This window comes from Balaenoptera physalus, assembly GCF_965194825.1.
Source record: "Balaenoptera physalus genome assembly, chromosome: 14".
Lineage (NCBI taxonomy): Eukaryota > Metazoa > Chordata > Mammalia > Artiodactyla > Balaenopteridae > Balaenoptera > Balaenoptera physalus.
Genome location: NC_138893.1, coordinates 47,455,119 through 47,476,838, shown reverse-complemented (window position 1 = coordinate 47,476,838; position 21,720 = coordinate 47,455,119). Strand labels below are relative to the sequence as shown.

Here is a 21,720-nt window from a genome sequence, read left to right as displayed (position 1 = left end):
AAGATAAAAATGATCAAAGAGAAAATAAGAGATAAGCAGGACAGGGAATGTAAACCAATCTACAGACTGTTAGTCTCTGATGGAGGAACTGAGCCCCAAGTCAAAGATGTAACGGAACAGATTTTCTGGAAATGAAGAAAGAACGGTACACGTGGCTTGAGCATGTGTCCGGCAAAATCAGTGACAGGAGAATCTTATAGAGACTTGCTCTGGGAGAAAGTTGTGTGTGTATTGTTTCACCCACAGTGATGCAGAAAAGTACTCTCTGAGAATTAGGCAAGAAGAAAAAGCAGAAGCCTACTTGCCTTTTTCTTTTTTCTTTAAAAAAAGGAAGAAGAGTGGAAGGTAACACACCACCATGTGAATACCACTTATCTCTGAGTGGTAGGGATACAGATTGTTTTAATTTCCCTCTTTTGTGCTTTTTGTATTTTTCAAATTTTCTGAAATGAATATGTATTACTTTAGTATCTTGACCAAAAGAAATTGGTCAAGATACTAAAGTAAATACTAAAGTATTGGCCCCTTCCATCAAGGGCCAATAAAATCCTACGTTTCCCAAGGAGCTTTATTAGAAATGTTTTCTAACCCATCTGTACTTGGCTCCCCTCTCTGGCAGTTAAAGAAATCTGATGTTATTACCGTCTTTGCATTTCTGTGTCTGCCTCATGCTACTTACAAGCTCCTTAAGGGCAAGTCTCCTTCAAGTTTGAGCTCTTCTTGTTACTTATTCACTAAATAGGTACTCAAATATATTTTGAAAGAGTGTATGGAAAGCATAATTAGACATCTGAATCAACTAGTCAAAGATTTAATTTTAGGTATCTATATTAAATTCTTCTTCAGTAATCTATTTATCACTATGGGTCTGCCCTCCTTTAAATTCATTTGAAATAGGTTGCCATAATGGACAATGCTATCTAAATTATCCTTGGCAATTTTAGCTGTGAGTGACTTCTGACCTGATGTCCTCTTCCTTCTGGGCTGCAAAACAGTGTCAACATTCGCTTTCTAGCTCTTTTCATTTAGAGAACTAAAAGTGACATCTAAGATGCTTAAAGGCCTACATTACATTTTATTAATTTAACTGGGCATTTGCAAATGAGAAAGAAGATACTTATTTTGTGCCAGAATTGGATGGCTCAGAATCCTAAACCCTTTCTTTATGTGTTTGTCTCAGTCAACATGTGCCACAATATCGTTGCATAATAAATAAACACCAAATGTCACTGGCATGCAAAAACAAGCACTTATTTCTCGCTTACACACCTGCAGTTGACTAGCATCAGCTGATGTAGGCTGAGCTTGCCTGGGCTTGGCCTGGGGCTGTGGGTTGGGTCCAGATTTGCTCCACATGTTTCTCATCCTCCAGAATACATGGTATTCTCATGGAGAAAGGAAGGAACGCAAAGGACAGACCCAACCACGCAAGCACATTTCATGATTCTCTACTTGCCAAATGTTCTCTGACACCCCATTGGCTATGGCAAGTCACATGTCCAGGCCCAGCCTCAACAGCAAGGGCAAGAGGTGCTGGGAGCGAATATTCACAGAACCGTAAAACAATCTACTACAATGTAGCAGCGCTTTTTATCTTCATGGTTTTTCCTCTGCTGCACTATAAATTTTATTATTCAGGTAAATTGAGAGGCACCAGGAACGGCATCAGAAGTTGTGGTCCACCATATTTACTTCTTTTCTAGACTTTTATAAATTCTAGGTAAAATCATTTCCAGTAAATTATTAAATCTGGGGAACATTTTGCACATTATGCATTTGGCTCATTTTAGGACCCCTTCTTTTTCTTCTGGCTATCACCTCCCAGACAGCTTATATGCCAAAAAGCATTTTTCACAATGAATCCCTACCTACAGGTTTCTTAGCTGTCTGTTTATTTGCCTATGACAGTGTCAAACAAAGCTCTTCTAGACAGAGGTTCCAAGAAATGAATAATAATGTGCTTTCAAGGACTTGGAAGTAAGTGAGGATAGCAAAAGTTGATCAAAGAGATATTGTTCACTGAACACGTACTTCATCATAAAATGAAACTTCTGCTTCTTCAATATTAATTTGAAGTTTTTTATACAGAGCGTCTTTAATAGGGTAGAACTCTGGAGAGAGCCTTCAAGGGGACATACACAAATTTTAACCTTTTCATGTTATAATAAAAGAAGTGTACTATGGATCACTATTTCCCTGCAGGAGGACAGAATTTGATCCATAGAAAAAATCAAATTAATTTGTTAAGTGCTAATATTATATAATATCACATAATGTTAACCTATCATGATAATCTATTAACATTTATTAAATGATTAAATTATGATATGCCTGGTACTTCTATGATGGCATAAATATATTTTTTCTCACTTATATCCTCATAATAGCCCTCCGAGGCAGATATTATATCCCTCATTTTGTATCATAACATGTTATTAAAAGCAGATAGGAAAATAGATATGCCTCTCTAAATTTGAGATAGAGGATAAAATAAGAAAGCAAGAAAAACAGAGAAGACTTAAAATTTCACGTGCCTGGGCATATAGTTTTTTTTCTTTTTTTTTTTTTGAGAATGAGTTTTCCAGTTTCATTATGGAGGTAAAGGCGTTGTCAGCATAAAAACCATTGACATCAAGTCAGAAAAACTTATTTGAGAAGTTTATTGTACTCATATTTCATCAAATGCAAGTTAAAGGATTCCAAATTCAATGACCCACTTTCTCATCCTGCCTTCGTCCATATGATGTTTTGACTATGGCTGCAGATTTCCAGCATGTGTTATTGATTTTTATCTCACTCGTTTCTATTGGCAGGTTGTTTTAACAGAAAAAGAAGAGGTAGTAGGTTATAAACTGAGATTGAACCCTGATAGCGCACCGCAAGCACTTTTGGGGCTCCTCTGAAGCAGGCCTCCACGTGCTAGGATCTCCAGCCCTCTGGCTATAATAAAACTTTCTATATTTGGTTGTGATTTAGCTCATGAGTTGGTTTGAGGTATCTAAAGTGTAGTCAATTAATTAAGCTCCAGCCCCATAGCTGGCATTCTACATTCTCTGATATATCCTTTTAAATTGGGAACATTATGCTGATTAAGGGTTTTGCTTCTACTTAACACTCCACGTATTTTATGAATTTTCAGGATTTGAACCTCTATGTGACATTGGTTTGAATGATTTCCATCAAAACAAATTGAGTCCCAACACTTAGAACTAAATTGCTTTGTGAATTGTCTTTTCCCTTTGTTTCAATACTTTTACAATTTTCGTTGTCATTTAAAGGAAATACCCTTGATCTTCTTGGTATCATGATGGGTTCCTATTACTCCCAGCTTCAAGAATCCGGAAGCAAGTTTGATTTCGTGCATTGTTGTTTGCAGAAAGATGGACCCTGCTAGCCGGGTGCCCAAAAAAGAAATGCCCTTGTCTGCATCCTTTCTCTGGAGCATTATTCTGTCTGTGCGAAGGATTATTCTTGCTGTAATATCTCTGAAAGTGATTGAACAAGCAATTTTTTTCTTTTCTCTGACGTGCTGCTTGATATTCTGAATGCTGATGATGCTCTTCAAAGTATTTTCAATCTATTCATTTCACTGACCCCAACGAGGGTGGTCATGTCCATAGAAAGGCTAAATTTTGGGCTGAGATAGTCCCTTTCTTTTAAAAAAATCAAACAACTAACAGATCCAGGAATAGATACCTTATTTAGGTTTCACATTTGTTCCTAACTTATACATTTTAGTTGCTAGTGGTGGTACCTTAAAAGGCCACCTGCTACTCATTTTTAAGGATTCTAAAGGTACAGATCAAAAAAAATGATGGAAGAAGGAGTGGGATTTCTTTTCATTTCAGATCTGTCCATGTGCCTCTTCTCCAGACCTCCTCTTCTCAGATTTTCTAATTTTGTTCCTTCCAGCCCCCCAACCAATGATGCAAGCCATTCATCACGGAGTCTGTATACATTCTTACCTTGGGCCATTTTCTTTCCACACAAAGTGAGTGATAGCAATTAATAGTAATAAAACAGCAAAATCGTATAAAAATACTTTGTACAACTCTGGTTGCATAAATTTAAAAGATTGGTTGAAATAGATAATTTTCTCGAAAATATGTACACACATCGAGGCTTGACTCAAGGAGAAGTAGAAACCATAGAAAGATTAATAACCATGGAAGCCACCAAAAAGGCTGAGAGAATTAGCTCCAGCATTGTCACTGGGGACCTAATTATTTTAGAATTGAGTTCCTTCAAACTTTTAAGAATCAGATAATTCTCAGGCTATATAAATTTTTGTGTGTGTGTGAATTTAGAAAAATGTACTGTATTTTCTTTGGGGTAATATTGATTGGCATTACTATACTGACGTAACCCCTGCCTTCTGCTGTGATAATGCACAAAGACTCTAGGCCAAGGAGAGAGCTTGGCGTGAGTCCTTGGCTAGGGTGATTGAGGAACAAGAAGGAAGAGGTGGTTCTCACAAATTATGTAAATACCAAATATTAACTTCTTAGATAAGATGTGAATGACCATCCTATTAAACTCCCAGTGTTTAATTCTGTCATAACACCCTAGGCGTATCTCAGATTATTGGTTGTATCCATTCCTTGATTATCCATTTTATGGTGGAGTCACTCACTAGAGGTGAACTTGAAGGTAGGGAATGCATCTTATTCTTCTTTACATCACTAGTGCTTTTACAGTGCCTGTCATAGATGGGTCCTCAATGCATGTTCAGTGAGTGAATGAATAAGTAGGTGAGTGGATGAATGAGTGAACAGAAGGGTACTCTGCTCACTTTATGAAACTAGCAGAAATCTTGATATTGAAATAGAAACAAAAAGAAAGCTATAGACTTAGGTCACTTATGAATAGGTATGCAGCATCCTAAATTCTAGCAAACCAAATTCAACAGTACAGTAAAAGAATCATCCAGTATGACCAAAGAGGGTTTATCCTGCAACTGCAAGGATAGTTTTCTATTGAGAAAACTGTTGCTGGCGGTATGGAAATGTAAAGTGTTACAGCCATTTTGGAAAGCAATCTAGCAATATCTATTAAAGTTAAAAATATATATGTCTTTTGAGCCAGATATTCCACTCCTGGAAATCCATCTCAACAGAAGTAAAAGAACAAGTGCATAGGGACACATGTATAAAATGTTTATTGCAGCATGGCTCAGAGTGGCAAAAAAGTGGAAACCAAGTGAATGCCCATCAGAGGGGAGGAGCTGAGTATATGATGGCTCGTCCACACTGTAGGGCATTATGTCCCCTTTAAAGAGAATGAATTAGAGCTAATTCACCTGATTTCCACAAAGTATTATTAAGTGATAAAAATCAAGGTGCATAAAGGTATGTAAGAGGATCCCATTTTGCTAAAAAATAAAGACCAAACTCAAAAAGCAAAAGGAAAACAAACAAATCCCTGTATCTGTATATTCACTAGTTGAACAGCTGTGAACTATATTACTTCTTTTGACTTCAGTTTCCTTGTTTGTGAAAGTGGGGTGATGATAATGCACATCTCATAGGATTTTTGTGAAGATTAAATGAGTTAATGCATGTAAAATTCTTGGTATATAGAAAGTACCTGAGAAATACTAGCTATTGTTATGAGGATGTTATAATGATGACATTAGTAGACCTAAAGAGAATATACAGAATTCAAAGAAAATTTGGAAGAACACATAGTAGATTATTAACCTGGTTACTTTATGTATCAGTGAGGGATTGATGTGGGTTGAAGGGAGAAGGAAGGTCCAAGTAAATAAGGAAAATAAAATAAATGTATATTTTCCATTTATGCATTTATTTAGAACTGTGGCACATGGGACTATGTATAAAGAAATAAAATTAAAATACTTGTAAAAGGAAATATTTATTACTAAGTATATCAAATCAGTAGACCCAATAATGTAGTGCAAAATAATATATGCTAAAAAGGCATTTACTAAAATTTAATCGCATCCCTCCTTAAATATAAGCCTAAGAAAACTTTGAAAGGTGTTTATTTAAAGATATAAAGGAAAATATATTAAACACCAGCCATCATTAACTCTGATGGGAAAACATTAGAAGAGGGTTTCTTTTTTTTTTTTTTTTTTTTAAAGGAATTCCTTTTTTAAAAAAATTTATTTATTTATTTATTTTTAGCTGTGTTGGGTCTTCGTTTCTATGCAAGGGCTTTCTCTAGTTGCGGCAAGCGGGGGCCGCTCTTCATCGCGGTGCGCGGGCCTCTCTCTATCACGGCCTCTGTTGTTGTGGAGCACAGGCTCCAGACGCGCAGGCTCAGTAGTTGTGGCTCACGGATCTAGTTGCTCCGCGGCATGTGGGATCTTCCCAGAGCAGGGCTCGAACCCGCGTGCCCTGCATTGGCAAGCTGACGCTCAACCACTACGCCACCAGGGAAGCCCAGAAGAGGGTTTCTTGAAGTATATTTTCTGGAATACTAATTCCACAAGTGGAGTAAAAGAATTCCCTAGTGCAGTGGTTTGGGAACATGATGCTCACAGATAGCTCTCACCTGATTCACAGTATCAGCATGGCAGAAGGCCTAAGTCCTTTTTGACCTTTAGGTTCTAGGTAAAGTGCCTCTTCTTTAGAGGAAACCCTTCCTTCCTTCTCTGTCATATTGCTCTGTTTATTTCTTTCAACTGTAATCATTAATTAAGAGAACTCCACTGAAATGCAGTTAAATATTCTTAAGAATTTTCTCCTGTGTGTTCTAGCTGTTGTTAGATCATAAGCTCCATTGATTTAATCAGTCTTCCTTGCTAAATTTCTTTTTCTTAAGGGATTTTTGAAGAAGTTTGTCCTTAGAAAGGCAATTTCTGTGGCCATTGCAACTGAGAGTCATGATTACCTTATTTCTACTATATGGATTGCTTGTTGAGAGGTATAGGCTCATGGTAGAATTTCAGGCCTCAGTTCTTCATACTTGCAAAAAGGAGGCAGTTATTCTTTTTTTTTTTATTTTTGGCTGTGTTGGGTCTTCATTGCTGCACGTGGGCTTTCTCTAGTTGCAATGGGCAGGGGCTACTCTTCGTTGCGGTGCACGGGCTTCTCATTGCGGTGGCTTCTCTTGTTGCAGAGCACGGGCTCTAGGCACGTGGGCTTCAGTAGTTGTGGCACACATGCTCAGTAGTTGTGGTGCACAGGCTTAGTTGCTCCGCAGCATGTGGGATCTTCCTGGACCAGGGATTTAACCCGTGTCCCCTGCATTGGCAGGCGGATTGTTAACCACTGCGCCACCAGGGAAGTCCCGAGGCAGTAATTCTTGCATCTCATCTTGCCTAGAAGTGTTTTATGCACAGTAGAACACATATTTTTATGGAGTCCTTTGGGTTTCCCTGATGGAGTGAGTTTGACATTGGCAAGACAGTGTTATGATTGCTATCAATGTTCAAAGGCCACTTTTCTTTCTCGTGGTTAACCTTATAAAGCCATGAGTATGGCCAAACAGCTAAGTTATCTCTTATCCTTCCTAGTGCTTTGTGTTAAGATCTGTTTAAGCCTGTGCTTTTTTTTTGTTTTCTTTCCTTTTTTGGTGGGTGGGATGGTGAAGAGAGGTTCTCAGTATTGAAAGAATTTTTTTACTTTCTTTTCCCTCTTGTGGTCACAGAATAGCTGTGCTAAACCTTCATGCTTGAGCAGAACTCTGGCATAGATAAAGTATATGTTTGCCCCTCATCAGCTGGGCTGAATGTCTGTGTTGTACTGCAGTGATTATAGCCACAGTCACATTTTCTGATTGGTGGCATTTCTATGAGCTACCCTTCGATAAAAAATCTCTGTTTGTCCTGAACCGATAACCACCGATGGGCTATTCAACCATCTCTATTACTTCTTTCTCCTCCAGGTCCTCATGAACATGGAAGGCATAAAAGTCCGTGAAATGCAGATTTTTGACTACAGGAAAAAAATCGCTGAATCAGAGACTAAATTAAAACAGCAACAGAACCTGTATGAAGCTGTGAGGTCAGACAGGAATCTGTATAGCAAAAATCTGGTTGAAGCTCAGGTAAAGAATATGTTTATGTATTTACATTTTGATTCCTCCCCATCCTGGGTTTAAAGCAGTTTCTGTTATCCTAATGGCAGGATTTAAAATAGATCCAGAAAGAAATCTCGTGGAATTCACCTGAAAGAGAAGATCAGTTTATGCAGAACTGTCAGATTGTTTGAAATGGAAATAACAAAACTTGATTGGATGTGAAGATCATGGTGCTGGTTTTAATTATTATGTAGAATTGCCATTCTCCTCTTTCTAATTTTTAAAGCTGCTAATAGCTACCATGACTCAGAGGGGAGCAGTATACACTTGTCATTTAATTGCAGAGCTTTGCTTTGTAATCTTTTAGTTAAAAATGCTTGTTGTGATTCCAATTCCTCTCTTGTACAGTGAGGAATAAAGTAAGTGTGTGTGTGTGTGTGTGTGTGTGTGTGTGTGTGTGCGCGCGCGTGTATGACATATTCATTATGTATACTTTATCTCATGAGAATATTTGGAGAGTTAATGCTATAAAGTACTTTGAGGTTGAGGGGCACAAGATACAAAGGAATAGCCCAGCTGAGACCATTGTTTTGAGTGAGTCTCCCTTAAAAGCTCTTGAATGTGTTTTGAACTTCCATAGGCATGGTGATGTCTATTTAATTCACTTTCAAATATTTCTCCTTTTATGCTGTTAGGACGAAATAACGGAAATGAATAGAAAATTAAAGATTATGACCCATCAGGTAGATCAGTTGAAAGAAGAAATCTCAGCCAAGGAGTCAGCACTTGTGAAGCTACATCTGGAACAGCAGCATATAGAAAAGGAGAAGGAAACGTTGAAGGTACAGACCTTATAATAAAAGCAATGAACCAATAGTCGATCTATCAGACCTATTGGGGCCAGGCTGCATGCTCATGGAAGGGAGTAAGGGGGCAGGAAGAACAACCAAAGCACCTGGAGGATGACCTCCACCACCTCCAGGTCAGTCTTCCCTACGAGGAGTGCTCTCAGGTAGAATGGGGAGGGGCCAGTGGAGATGCAGAGCACCTAGTTTACCTGTGATGGCTGTCATGGCATCAGTGCAAGAGAACTTAGCAGGTCCCAGGAAGTCCTGGAACTTTCAGGCTGACCACAGTCTCTTTGCATTTACAACCCAAGTCCAACACTTTGCCTGTACTCAACCCTCCCAAACTCCTCCCTGGGGCTTCTATAAGGCAATGCCGGCAGGACCCTTTGTCCCTCTGTCCTAATCCTTGTTTACTTCATGTGCATGTGCCTTTGCTGCCTTCAACGTCATTAACTACCAGGTGTCAAGCTTTGTCCTCACTTGATTTGCCCTCAACTAGGTTCATTGTTCCCCTTACTTCTGTGAATCTAAGAACTTTGCAGCCACCCCTCTAGGGAATCACCTTTGTCTTCACACATATTACTAAGCTATATCCTTTTAAATCTACTAAATTAGAACATTCTATGTCTACTAATATAAAGACTCTTCCCCAAAATACATGCCAAATAATTATACCATATCAAATCCTTGAACTAAATGTTTTACTGTATACATTCACTAAACCTAATGTATTTTCCTTTTCCTATCCAATCCAGTAGATTTCCCTTCTAATCCATTTGACCAAAGAATTAAAAAAGGAACTTCTAAGAGAATGATGCCACTTTTATTTTTTGTGTATGTTTATGAGCCACTTGCAGGAACTTTCTACAAACAATGAGACTGGTTATCTCGGTTTCTGCATATAATTAACTTCAGAGATAGTTCCTATCTTGAAAATGTGTATCTCGTGTTGGACAGGTTTAATGCCAAATTTCCTTGATTCCATGATGCCGTAGATTGACCTATGCACTCTCAGTTTAATAATAGGTTTTGTCAACTTAATGATAGGTCTTCATGGAAACAGAACTACTACATTAAATTAAGATACATGAGGTTTGAGAAAGATTAAAATGTAACAAAAGTGCCTTTACAATAGAGATATGGTAATTGATTTATTTACCTAAAACTGTCATCTCCCCACTCTAGCTCATGACAGAAAAAAACAGAAAATTCTGTACTAAAGTTTATTTACATATAAAGAAACATAAATGTATTTTCTAAAATTTGAAAATATCCTGTGTCTTTGTCCTTATTTTCCTTGTTTGAAAACAGTTTTATAGAAGGTAATATGTTGCTATACCACCCTGGAGTCTATAGTGGGATGGGGTTTATTTATTATGGGCTGAATCAGAAGAATCTTATTGTAAATGTTGCTTCACCCATGGGCCTCATGGACCCATGTTAGCAAGGCTTCAGTGTAACTTGACTTGGTACATCATCTCTTCCTTTCAGAGGATGACATTGATCCTCATCTCTTACTTTCCCAAGTAATGCTCTTTTCAAAAGATTAACTATTGCTGCATAATGGGGTCCAAGGTAGACAAAATCCTGCTTTAGAATAAGTAATGTCCTATGCAAAAAAGCAATTACTCCTGATTCCTTTGTTTGACTTTGGTTAATATTGGTTTCAGTTACACCCTCCATCATTAGACATCTACACACATAGCTCCAAAGAAGCATCATAATAAAATAAAGGATAATAGGGTCCTGTTTTTTGGTCCTGGGCCAGCAGAGTTGGCAGCTGGTGAATAACAGAGATGATTAAAGGGCTTCTGCTCTAGAGAGTCTGCTCTAAATGAGGAATCCTAGGTCTGGATAACTTTGGGTCATCGATTATAGGAAGATGGTTGCTTTGGACTTACTTTGAAACTAGGATGCCTTTTCCTCAGGTTTTCCCATTAAGGCAAGAATTAGGAACAGAAAAAGTCTGCCTCCTTGACTTATTATTTGAGGTTATCCAAGGGGAACTTGCAATGGTGCTTTGACTGGATAATTTTGGCCTATCATTAAGCCCGTTTGACATTCTTTAGAAAAATGTGACAGCTTAAATGTTGAGTTTCATTTAGCCTCTTGACTTTTTTAGCCTCAAAGATGAATCACGTTTACAGAGGTCCCTGGATTTCATGCATCTGAGGTTCGCGAACCAAAATCCTGGAGGGGAGGGCAGATTTTCTAGTAACTTTGCTCCATGAGAGACATGTAGTTTATTATTATGAGTTCTACAAAGCTATGTGGCTACATAATCCCTCCCGGAAGGGCAAGCCCTAGCCTGTTTGGTAGACCGTGAGATGCCTTTTGACAGGACAACCCAATTTACTACTTCTCCAACTCGACAGACAAACAATCATCCGTAATAGGTCATCCCCATACTCATTCATCCCCCTCAAAAGAAAAGTCTTGCTTCTTCCATGTTTCTTTTTCTTTTTCAGTCGCTACCAGGCTCTACTGACTCCTCAGGATTCTAGACATTGTCAGCACATGATGGTTATGACAGAATGTCAGTAGATCTTTGTAGATGTTGCTGCATCTGCGTTCATCTGCCCATTGTGTCCCCGTCTTGTTTCATCAGCACTAAAGGGGCCGTCTCATGTGGAGTGTCTGCCTTCCAGTCCTAACAAGCTCTCGATTCTGTTTGTCACCTCCCAATCATCCCACGTCAAACTGACAGCACTTTGATTCTTGGTGAATAATTCAGCAGCAAATCCTCTATGTCCAGAGCTCAACATCACATTAGCAACTGGCTTCAGGGCACCATATCCTTGTACTTAGTCAACTCTCTAGAGTGACATGGATGGGAACTGTCGGAGGGGAGTGGGGGAGACAGAGAGAAAGCCTAATTATTCTCATGGCTAGAAGACTTTAGGTGGTCCTATTTGTTCTGCTAGAAATAAACAGATGGTTTCTGTGAAACCCAGTGAATGTTGGGATCCTGTATGAATGGGTGAAACTCCCTCAAGTATGATTCTTGAGATATGACTTATGCCTGAAGCAAGATTGGATGATATATATTCTGTAAACACCTGTCACAAAACTGTAAAATTGTAGAGGCAGTGACTAAAGAGTGTGTCCTGCCATTGTATTACAACTTCATACGTTGGGTCCCACCTAGAACATTACTTGAAGAGCTTTTGGGTGCACAGTAGTTGTTACCATCTTTCCTGGATGAGACAGCTCAGATTTACAGCTGCTAAATGCATTAGACCTAAGGTATTTTGTTGATGTTAACATTTGCTGCCAACGTCTAATGGCACATCTTGTTTACAGCCCATAAATTTATGACATAAGGAGACCACTCAGAATTTTGATATATTATGAAAAAAAAACACCCAGCAATGCCAAACACATGAATGGTTTTACATTTCAGACAGATACTTTTACACACCATTGATTGCATTTTAATATAACAGCCATTTCATTTTGTTCTGCTGATGGATTCTGATCAGCTCTCGGCACTTAGGAACAGGGAAGTGAACGCCACACATCTGGGAAAATAAAAGTTTTATTAAAGAAAGCATGAGCCAGACGGGTATTTTATTGCTGTCTTTGCTGTCACCTTAAATGATTATAGAAGTAGAAAGGCTGGTTCTCCACTCTCTTTCCTAACAGGCAGTCCCCCAAAGTGGTAAATACTAGACCAGATCTTTTCTCACTAAGTATTTCCTTTTGCTTATCCCTGGACCAAAATATATTTCATGAATGAACAAACAAAACGTCATAAAGGAAACTCTGGGTTTTACAGTAGCTAGCTGCATTTAGTTTGTGATGTTACAGGCCTGTTGCTAGGTGCATGGTATCTTGTACTGTTTGGGTAAGTTTGAGCTATAGTATTAATGACTCCTGGTCTTCATGGATTAGAGGCAGGCTGCAACTAGAGTTGGGTTGGTTCGCAGGCACTCACTTGGCAAATATTCGGTTTTCTATCATCCCAATGACATTTCTGGGTGGATGGAGGTGGGAGACCCAATGCTTTCTTGAAGGAGAAAATTATTACTTTTTCATTTTCACTTGTTGACCTGCAGGCCATTGATACGTTGGAGCCTTTTTTTTTTTTTTTAATATTTATTTATTTGGCTGTGCCAGGTCTTAGTTGTGGCACGTGGGATCTTTTAGTTACGGCATGTGAGATCTTTAGTTGCAGCATGCAAACTCTTAGTTGCGGCATGTGGGATCTAGTCCCCAGACCAGGGATTGAGCCCAGATCCCTTGCATTGGGAGCATGGAGTCTTAGCCACTGGACCACCAGGGAAGTCCAAAAAGTTGTAGCCTTAATATTGTCTTGTCCTCTCCCTTGTGATTTCAGGCATGGGTGAAAGCAGAATTCTTCCTGCATTTTTCCTTCTTGTGTTGACCTGGTTGTGATACCACCTGTCCTTCCTGTATGGGCTTGGAAGCTCTCGAAGACTTATTCTTCTTTAATATGATTAACTTTGTGGCTCCCCATTGCATACTGTCCACAGTACATACAGGGCCCTTCTCAGGCTGGCTCAGCTGTTTTACCAGCCTTACCTCCTGCTATTCCCTACCTAATACTCTAACTCAGCCACATTGGGTGCTCTGCTGTCTGGTGAACACACCAGGTACTTTATAGTTCGCGTGCCTTTGTTCACACGAAACTGACCATTGACTGCTCTCTCCCCAGCACATACCTCTCCATTTTAGAAATAACTGTCAACTGCCAAAGCCCTGACTAGTTTTTCCCTCTAAACCCCAGGAAGAAATAGGAACTCTTTCCTGTTCTCCCATGTCCTTCTTCACACAGTAGAGAGCATTTCCACACCGTAGTGTAGTTGGTTATATTTGTCATCTTCGATGGGTGGTGAATCCCTCACGTCTTACTCATTTTCTGTATTTGACTTGGAACTATTGTGTGGTGATAGCAAAGGGGGAAAAAGCTTTGGAATCAAAAGATCTAGGATGGAGTTTCAACTCTGCTACTTATTAGCTGTGTGACCTTGGTCAAGTTGGTTTGCTTTTCTTTGTCTCTGTAATTGCATTTGTGAAACGGGGATAAGAGTACCGAGGCAAAATACCTAATATCATGCCAGGGATATTGTAAGCCACAAATATACTTGTGGACTTGAAGCAAATGTGTCCTTTGATGAGAGGAATTTTCCTTCTGAAAATTACCAGTTCATAGCACGCTTTCCCCATCACTCTTAGGATTTCCATGTAGCCTCAAGAGCCTCAAGATCTGAGTTCTCCCAGGAAGCCTTGCTAACAACTGCAGTCCTCTGACCTCCTGTAGCATCAATTCACTGTCTGTGTGATAATAAAGGTCCTGGAACATTATTGCCTGGACTTGTTAATATTTGCATAATACTTACATATCTTATCTTCTCATCTAGATTGTAATCGTCTTAAGAGTAGGATCTATATATCTTTTTATACTATAACATCTCTTCTGTTCCATCAAGATGTTTTATATGATAGACCCTTGGTTGTTATCATTATTAATTTAAGTGTTGCTTGTAATAGGCTTTATCTCTGCAGTTGATATGCTGGTGGTGTTAGGACTGTTATAGGAGCCGGTACATACAGATCTGCCCTCACCCAACCCCCCACCATGCTGCTCCCCACATCTTTCTCTGCACTATTTGTGAATTTTCCCCATGTTTAGCTGGTAAGAGAACTGCTGCTGAATACCAATGAAGTCCCTGCTATACTAATATAGAAAAATGATGGAAATCCCTCAAGGGCACAACTCATAGAATAAAACATGATCACCTTAATGTGCACTGTTATTTCTTTACAGGCCATGTGTGTGTGTGTGTGTGTAGCTTGCTTTGCTTGTGAGGATGATCAAACCATGCTAAATGAAACATCACAGGGAAGTATAAGAAGCACACTGTCCATCTAAATCTGGGCCCTGCCGTCCTGGTTTGTGCTGTTACAGAGTGAAAATGGTCTTTCACTCTTTGTCAGGCCGAGCTGCAGAAGCTGAGACAACAAGCGCTGGAGACCAAACACTTCATTGAAAAGCAGGAAGCCGAAGAGAGAAAACTCCTGCGAATCATTGCCGAGGCTGACGGGGAGAGGCTGAGACAGAAGAAGGAGTTAGACCAGGTAAGAACCTCTCCTCACCAGACCTGCAGACCTTATCAGCAGACACAACTGTTTGATGCAACTCTTCACAAAGCCTCATTCTTTTCTAAGCTCTTCCCTTCAGTCTATCAGAAGAACAGCCCCAGAGGCCCACCTTCTGTTGATTAATTAGGAAATATTCATTCATTTTTTCAGCTCCTATTTATGAGCACTTACTATGTGTCAGCCACTCCTCTAGGCTCTGGGGAATACACTGACCAACAAGAAAATAAGGTCCCTGTCCTCAGGGAGCTTACATTCCAGCATAATATAATTGCTCGTGTATAATTATAATGAATAATTACATAATTTGGGGGTTAGAAACTTAAATGCTTTCAGAGATCTGGCAGGTTAAAAAAGGACATGGGCTAATGCAAGACAGTAAGGAATGGTAGAACTTGGCAAGATCTAGCTCACCCTAAAGGCATTCAAATTTAAACACTTATAATGTGTTGGAGAAAACCAACCAAGCAAAGACGCATGGGCCAAGGATTATTGGATTATTACTATTATGGATTATTTGTTGTACTCTTTCCAACAAGGCTGCCAGCTCTCATGGGAGGAGTCCAGTGTTGGTTGTCTAGCAGGCTATTTCCAGGGCCTCACCCACTGGGTGCTTAGCACATGTGGCCATTGGATGGGTGTTCATTGACAGACTGAATGCTGCTGCCATAATGAAACATGGGACTTTTTGTCCCCTGGTGGCCATGCCCTTCCTTACCTTTCTAGGTCATCAGCGAGAGAGATATCCTTGGGTCACAGCTAGTGCGGCGCAATGATGAGTTGGCTTTGCTCTACGAGAAGATCAAGATCCAGCAGTCCGTGCTGAATAAAGGCGAGAGCCAGTACAACCAGAGGTTGGAGGACATGAGAATCCTCAAACTTGAGATCAAGAAGCTTCGCTGGGAAAAGGGGATTCTTGCCAGGAGTGTGGCTAATGTTGATGAACTCAGGTAATAGAAGACCCCCCTGGGAGCTGAGCACACAGCACTCTGTGGGGAGGTCCTGAAATGACCTTGTGTTCCTCCAGTTGGTCATTGAAGTCTTTATCAGGTTGCATAAAATAATTTTTTTATGTTGAAATGATTAGCAGATAATGAGATCAACTTTTCCATAATCCAGAATCTATATCGTGCCCATTCTATGTCACAAAAAATGAACTGGTTTCCTTTCAGGGGAACATAAGCAAGTGCAAAAGGATTTTTTGAAAACTTTATTCTGGATTTAGAAAAAGAAATTTCAAGTCAAATCATAACCACAAACTAGTTACAACTCAGAAAACAATTTCCCCAATGAGCTCTTTCGAATTTCTTTAATAAGGCAGTATGCAAGAAATGGAGCATCAATATTTAAATTGAATCCTGGTAACGTCTGCACGTCTTTTTCTTGGAATTACATACAGAATGAAAAGAGGGGAAAAATTTAATTTTACACTGTTTGAAAACTCTGTTTCCTTAGAAGGCAGCCAGATTTTACATCTCACTCTTGATTTATCTTCTGCAGCTTTCATTTGAGCTTAGTGTGCCTTCTCTTTGCTTTAAATCTTACATTATACAAGATCTACTTTCCCTTTGGGAAAACATCACCATGTTTTATATAGGCAATTGCAGGAAACCAAATAATAAGTCTGGTGTTTTCTCAGTAGCTATCTTATTCTCCACAGACTTGTAGATGAACAGTATCCTTGGCCACCTTGGGACAAGGACACAGTTTGGAACTACTTCATAAATTAATTGAATTAGATAGTTTTGATATTTAAATGCAGTGAATATGTTCAGGAATAGCAAGGGAAGTTGCCACCATCAAGGATAGATCAATACTCTTTTTTTTCTTTTAAAGAGTTGCTCATATTTCAGACGATGAAAGTAGTACAGATTCATTGTAGAAAATATGGGGCATGCAGAAAAAATATGAAGACACGATTAGAAAATCTCTCATAAGTTTACTATCCAGAGATGCTACCATTGACATTTTGGAGACAAATGGATTCATTCTAAGTAGCTATTGAATGATCTCCAGGACTATCACTAAACTTGCCAGCCATGTGTTATTTTTATTATATACGCAAACGACCAAATTCTACCCATTCTCAGTCAACATTGCTGGTTTGTTGATAATAGATTTTATCTTTCTTTATAATGGGAAGACAATAAAAATATTGGAGGCAAGCAGGCATGAATTCCAATCTCAGACTTGTCACCTACAAGCTGTGTGACCTTGGGCAAATCACTTATCTGAGCTTAAGACTTGCAGTTAAAATTAAACACGAAAACGAACATGCCTAGCACAGAGTCTGGTACAAAAGAAGCCATCAATAACAGTAGCTAATACTCTTGCCCTTCGCTGCTGATGACACTATAGAAAATCATAGTGTTAAAAATATGGTTTTAATTCTAAGCAGCTTGAGCTCCCTGTTGAGTGAACATTATGCAGTTAATTCTAATGGTTTGTCTTGCTAATGAGGGGAAGTTGTATTATTGGTTTAAATGAAGCAATTAAGTAAAAGAGATGGCTTAGTATTAGTAATCTGCGCACACGCAGCAGATGAGGACAGATAATAATATCCTCTTCCCTGTGTCAACGCGAGTGCTTGCCTCTTCTCCACCTCCCAACAGAGCTTCTCTTTCAGTAGGGTGGCAGCCAGCTCCCTGGGTACTGTGGACGGCTGTAGCACGTTACCTATTAACTAGAGATTCCTACAGATTTTAGAAGTATGTTTGAGCCAGAGCTAGTTCTTTGGGACTTTTTCAGCCATCTGTGTAGTTGCGGAATATGAGAGAAAAGATCACTCCTAATTTGGTGTTTTTCAATGCTGGCTGCTCATTAGAATTACCAGCAGGACTTGAAAAATCTATGAAACCCAAGCTGCATGCTAGACCAATTAAAGTAGAATCCCTTTGGGGGTTGGGTCCAGGCAAAGGTATGTTGTTAAAGTTCCCCAGGTGATTCCAGTATGCCATCAGGGTGGTGATGCACTGCCCTAATTGATGTCAGGTTCTCACCTGAGCCTCAGTCTCTTGCATTCAGAAGCCATACCTCATGGTGGAATGTGGCTTGTTTTCTTCTGCTTCTGTAGGAGACGTTTAGACACATTGAACAATATATTGAAATCCTCATAATTTACCTCCTCCCTGTTCTTTCCATATACTTCTAAAATTCCTTTGGTATCCAGAATCGTAATTCTGAAGCTCTGGTACTTTTTTTTTGTAAAGCTAAAGCTGAAGTTTGCACTCTGCAAGAATTGATATCATCTGTGTCTTGCACAGATTAGGAGGCTAGTCTCAGTGGTCCTGAAGTCTCTCTAATCCCAGCTTTTTGTATAAGACATAGTGGACACATAAAGGATATTCAAATGGGTGGAGAACTTCTTTGCAAAAGAAAGTTTGTCTTATTCAGGCAGGAGCTTTTTCACACGCAAAGGGAATTCCTGAAGGAGAGGACAAGATGCCGAGCCCTGGAGGAGGAACTGGAGAACCCCATGAATGTGCACAGATGGAGAAAGCTCGAGGTAACATTCGGGAGAGACTTCCTCCCACCCCCAAACCTCCTTCTAACCTGCTTGTCTTCTTACCTAAAGCACAATAAGAAGCATGGTTTTATTTAATGCTATGCCATTGTCATCTAAAATGCAAGGCTAGATCAAATGTAAATTGGATTGTTCCAGATTTGGGTTTTGTTTTTAAAAGTCTTGGACAAAATCCTTTCTGCCTAAAGAAGACCCAGTGAAAGCTGTGAACTGGCCTCACCAATTGACATTGATTATTATTATTTTTTGTTGTTATTTAAGCAGTGTTTGGTCAACCAGCTATTTTGCAGCTACCTGTTTGTCTTGGATGGTTAGTTGCCTTCAGCTGCGCTGGCTACCAGCGTCTTCGCCATCTTTCAATTGGCCTTTGCACCCTTTTATTTCCCAAAGAAAATAGGGCTTTTGTGAACTTGCCCTCTTTTCAAAGAACTAGCATTGTGTTAATCAAACTCCTTCTTTTAGGATCTGGGAACACAGCCAAAGTCCCATTGGTAGGTGATGGATAATAAACCTCATATTTTATTTTATGACCTCCTGATAGACATTTCCACCAACAGATAACAGTAACAGACAAGCTCTGCTTATTCAAGAAAAAGCTGCCCATCTCCTTTAGTTGTACCCAGCAATGTGGGTGTCAGAAGGGGCTTTGACTAAGTGAACAATTAGGGTGTTGGGAGAATAGAAGTATGTGGTATAAGAAAGAGCAGGGCAAGGGGGAAAAACAGCCAAGTAGGTTTTTGTTTTCCATTTTTATTTTTTCCTTTAAATGAAGAAAGCATTAAGGAGAATGCATTATAAATTGTTATGTAAACATGAGGCCTGAGTTTTAACGACATCCAGTCTTGCCAAGTGAATGTGTGCCAAATCTACTTCCAAAATATGGATATCGGTTGGCAGTGCTTAGTATTTCTTAAGCAAAGTCATAGTCAATGGAATATCTCCCCCCACCTCTTTTGGACCCTCCTTTATTCCTCTTCAAATGCCAAGAGTGGGGTAGCTTACTAAACTAACAATAACATGGATGCGTCTGGGGAAATGGAGCTGAAAATTTAATTTAATTTAATTAATTTATTTATTTTTGTGGTAGCTTGGTTGTTGCACAACTTTTTTTTTTTTTAATTGGAGTACAGTTGATTAACAATGTTGTGTTAGTTTCAGGTGTACAGCAAAGTGATTCAGTTATACATATACATGTATCTATTCTTTTCCTAAGGAGCTGAAAATTTTAAATTCATTTACTGTCACATTAGTTTATTCCATGTGTTTTCAAGCAGATCTTTAAAGTTTCCAATTCCATGTCAATGTCTATTAAAAAAATTAGAAAATAGAGACTCTGGGAGGTAGTTGAAAATATTTAGCTGCTAGATTAATTCAGAATGTCAGTACAGTTGAAAGTAAAGCTTTGGCTCAACGTCTAGAGGACAAATTATCAATGTATAACTGTAGATCTTGTTTGAATTGTACACAGATAGCTATTGAAGGCGCATCAGAGCCTTACAGATTGATAATGCCGTTTGAGAGCTAAATGCCATGGTCCTGTTCTGCTGCCAATTATTAGCAGATGTCCACATTCTAGAAACTTTCCCCATCATAGGCTGTAATGAATCTTCTTGTTGACAATTATGAAAGGAGAATCCTGAGACCGAATGAATTAGGGAACCCTGTCTCATTCCTATGGAAACAGAAATGATGGTAGGGAAAACCTCAGAGCATAGTAATTAAGAAGCCCAGGCTTTGGAGCCAGGCAAATCTGGGCTTGAATCCAGCTCTGACCTTTATCGGTGTGGGTAAATGACCTCCTCTGAGCCTCAGTTGCCTTATCTGTAAAAGGGGAAGATAATACTGTCTAGTAGGGCTGTCATGTGACTAAAGTTTGATAATGTATGAAAAACACTTAGCATAGTGTCCAGATGGCGGCAGAGAACCAGGTATCAGGCCCAGGAGCTACCATTATTGCTGCTGTTGTTATTATTTTCCCTGGTGGAATAAACGTACTCACTTTCCATTTATTGGCTAACTAGAGCCAAACATCAGTCTGTTTTGATGACTGTCTCATCTGTTGTACTTTTTTTTTTTTTTTTTTAAATCACTATTGACTTTCATTAGTTTTGAGATCAGAGCTAACAGAAGTAGCTCTTTTTTTTTTTTTAAGATTTATTTATTTATTGATTGATTGATTGCTATGTTGGGTCTTCGTTTCTGTGCGAGGGCTTTCTCTAGTTGCAGCAAGCGGGGGCCGCTCTTCATCGCGGTGCGCGGGCCTCTCACTATCGCGGCCTCTCTTGTTGCGGAGCACAAGCTCCAGATGCGCAGGCTCAGTAGTTGTGGCTCACGGGCCTAGTTGCTCCGCGGCATGTGGGATCTTCCCAGACCAGGGCTCGAACCCATGTCCCCTGCATTAGCAGGCAGATTCTCAACCACTGCGCCATGAGGGAAGCCCTGTTGTACTTTTTATTTTTTATTTTTTTGGTTCTAATTCTTTCTGTATTGGGTCTACAGCTTTGCAATAGATTTTAACAGAACAATAATTATTTTACATAGGGACCTCAGTGCTTTGAAACTGATAATTTCAGCTGCTTTATTTTGTTCCCCTTGAGTAGGCCAGTGACCCCAGTACCTTTGAGCTGATACAGAAAATTCATACCCTGCAGAAGCGTCTCATCAGCAAGACAGAAGAGGTGGTTGAAAAAGAGCTGCTCCTTCAGGTAACGTTTCCATTGTCTGTACTCATTGAACAAGTATATTTTCTTAGCACCATCATCTCCAGGACAGTGTTTTTAGAATTAGTTATTTGGCAGTGTTGCATGCCCCATTTTTAACTGTAGATGGCAACAGGGACTCACACACAGAGAACAAACAATCTGATTAATTGGTCTTTTATGCTGCCATCACTGATATTTCAAGAATTCTAGAAAATTAAGTTCAAGGCTACACTTACTGCATTGGGTAATGTGAGCTCCCTGCTGCCCTGCAGTTTTATTCGTTAGATTCTTTTAAATACTTTTCTTCATATCTTCATATAATGTGAAATGCCATGATTTTGACTTTGAAAACTAGCTTTCACATAGAGCACAAATGTCCTCTTGAAGGTTTGTGAGAGTGAAATGGAAGGAAAGGTATCTTTCTGAGGATTTTATGCAGTAAGTTATTCTGGAGCAATTAACAATGGTAACATCCTTGTGGGCCTGTATCTTTGCAAGTACCAGTTGTCACCACCATCATTTCCTTCATCACCAT

At 39.4% G+C, this 21,720-nt stretch overlaps 1 protein-coding gene across 3 annotated transcripts in view; it reads left to right on the top strand.

Annotated features, from left to right (window-relative positions):
- The window catches only part of CFAP58 (cilia and flagella associated protein 58), a 263,223-nt gene that overhangs the window by 31,973 nt on the left and 209,530 nt on the right, over window positions 1-21,720 (top strand). For all 3 annotated transcript variants that reach the window (XR_014253460.1, XM_082425120.1, XM_082425121.1), the window contains exons 10-15: window positions 7,855-8,016; window positions 8,685-8,831; window positions 14,799-14,939; window positions 15,687-15,910; window positions 18,354-18,465; window positions 21,084-21,188. Coding sequence is in view for 2 of the 3 variants with exons in the window: in XM_082425120.1 (XP_082281246.1) it covers window positions 7,855-8,016; window positions 8,685-8,831; window positions 14,799-14,939; window positions 15,687-15,910; window positions 18,354-18,465; window positions 21,084-21,188 (891 nt within the window). In the remaining variant the exon portion in view is untranslated. The remainder of the gene's footprint in view (window positions 1-7,854; window positions 8,017-8,684; window positions 8,832-14,798; window positions 14,940-15,686; window positions 15,911-18,353; window positions 18,466-21,083; window positions 21,189-21,720) is intronic.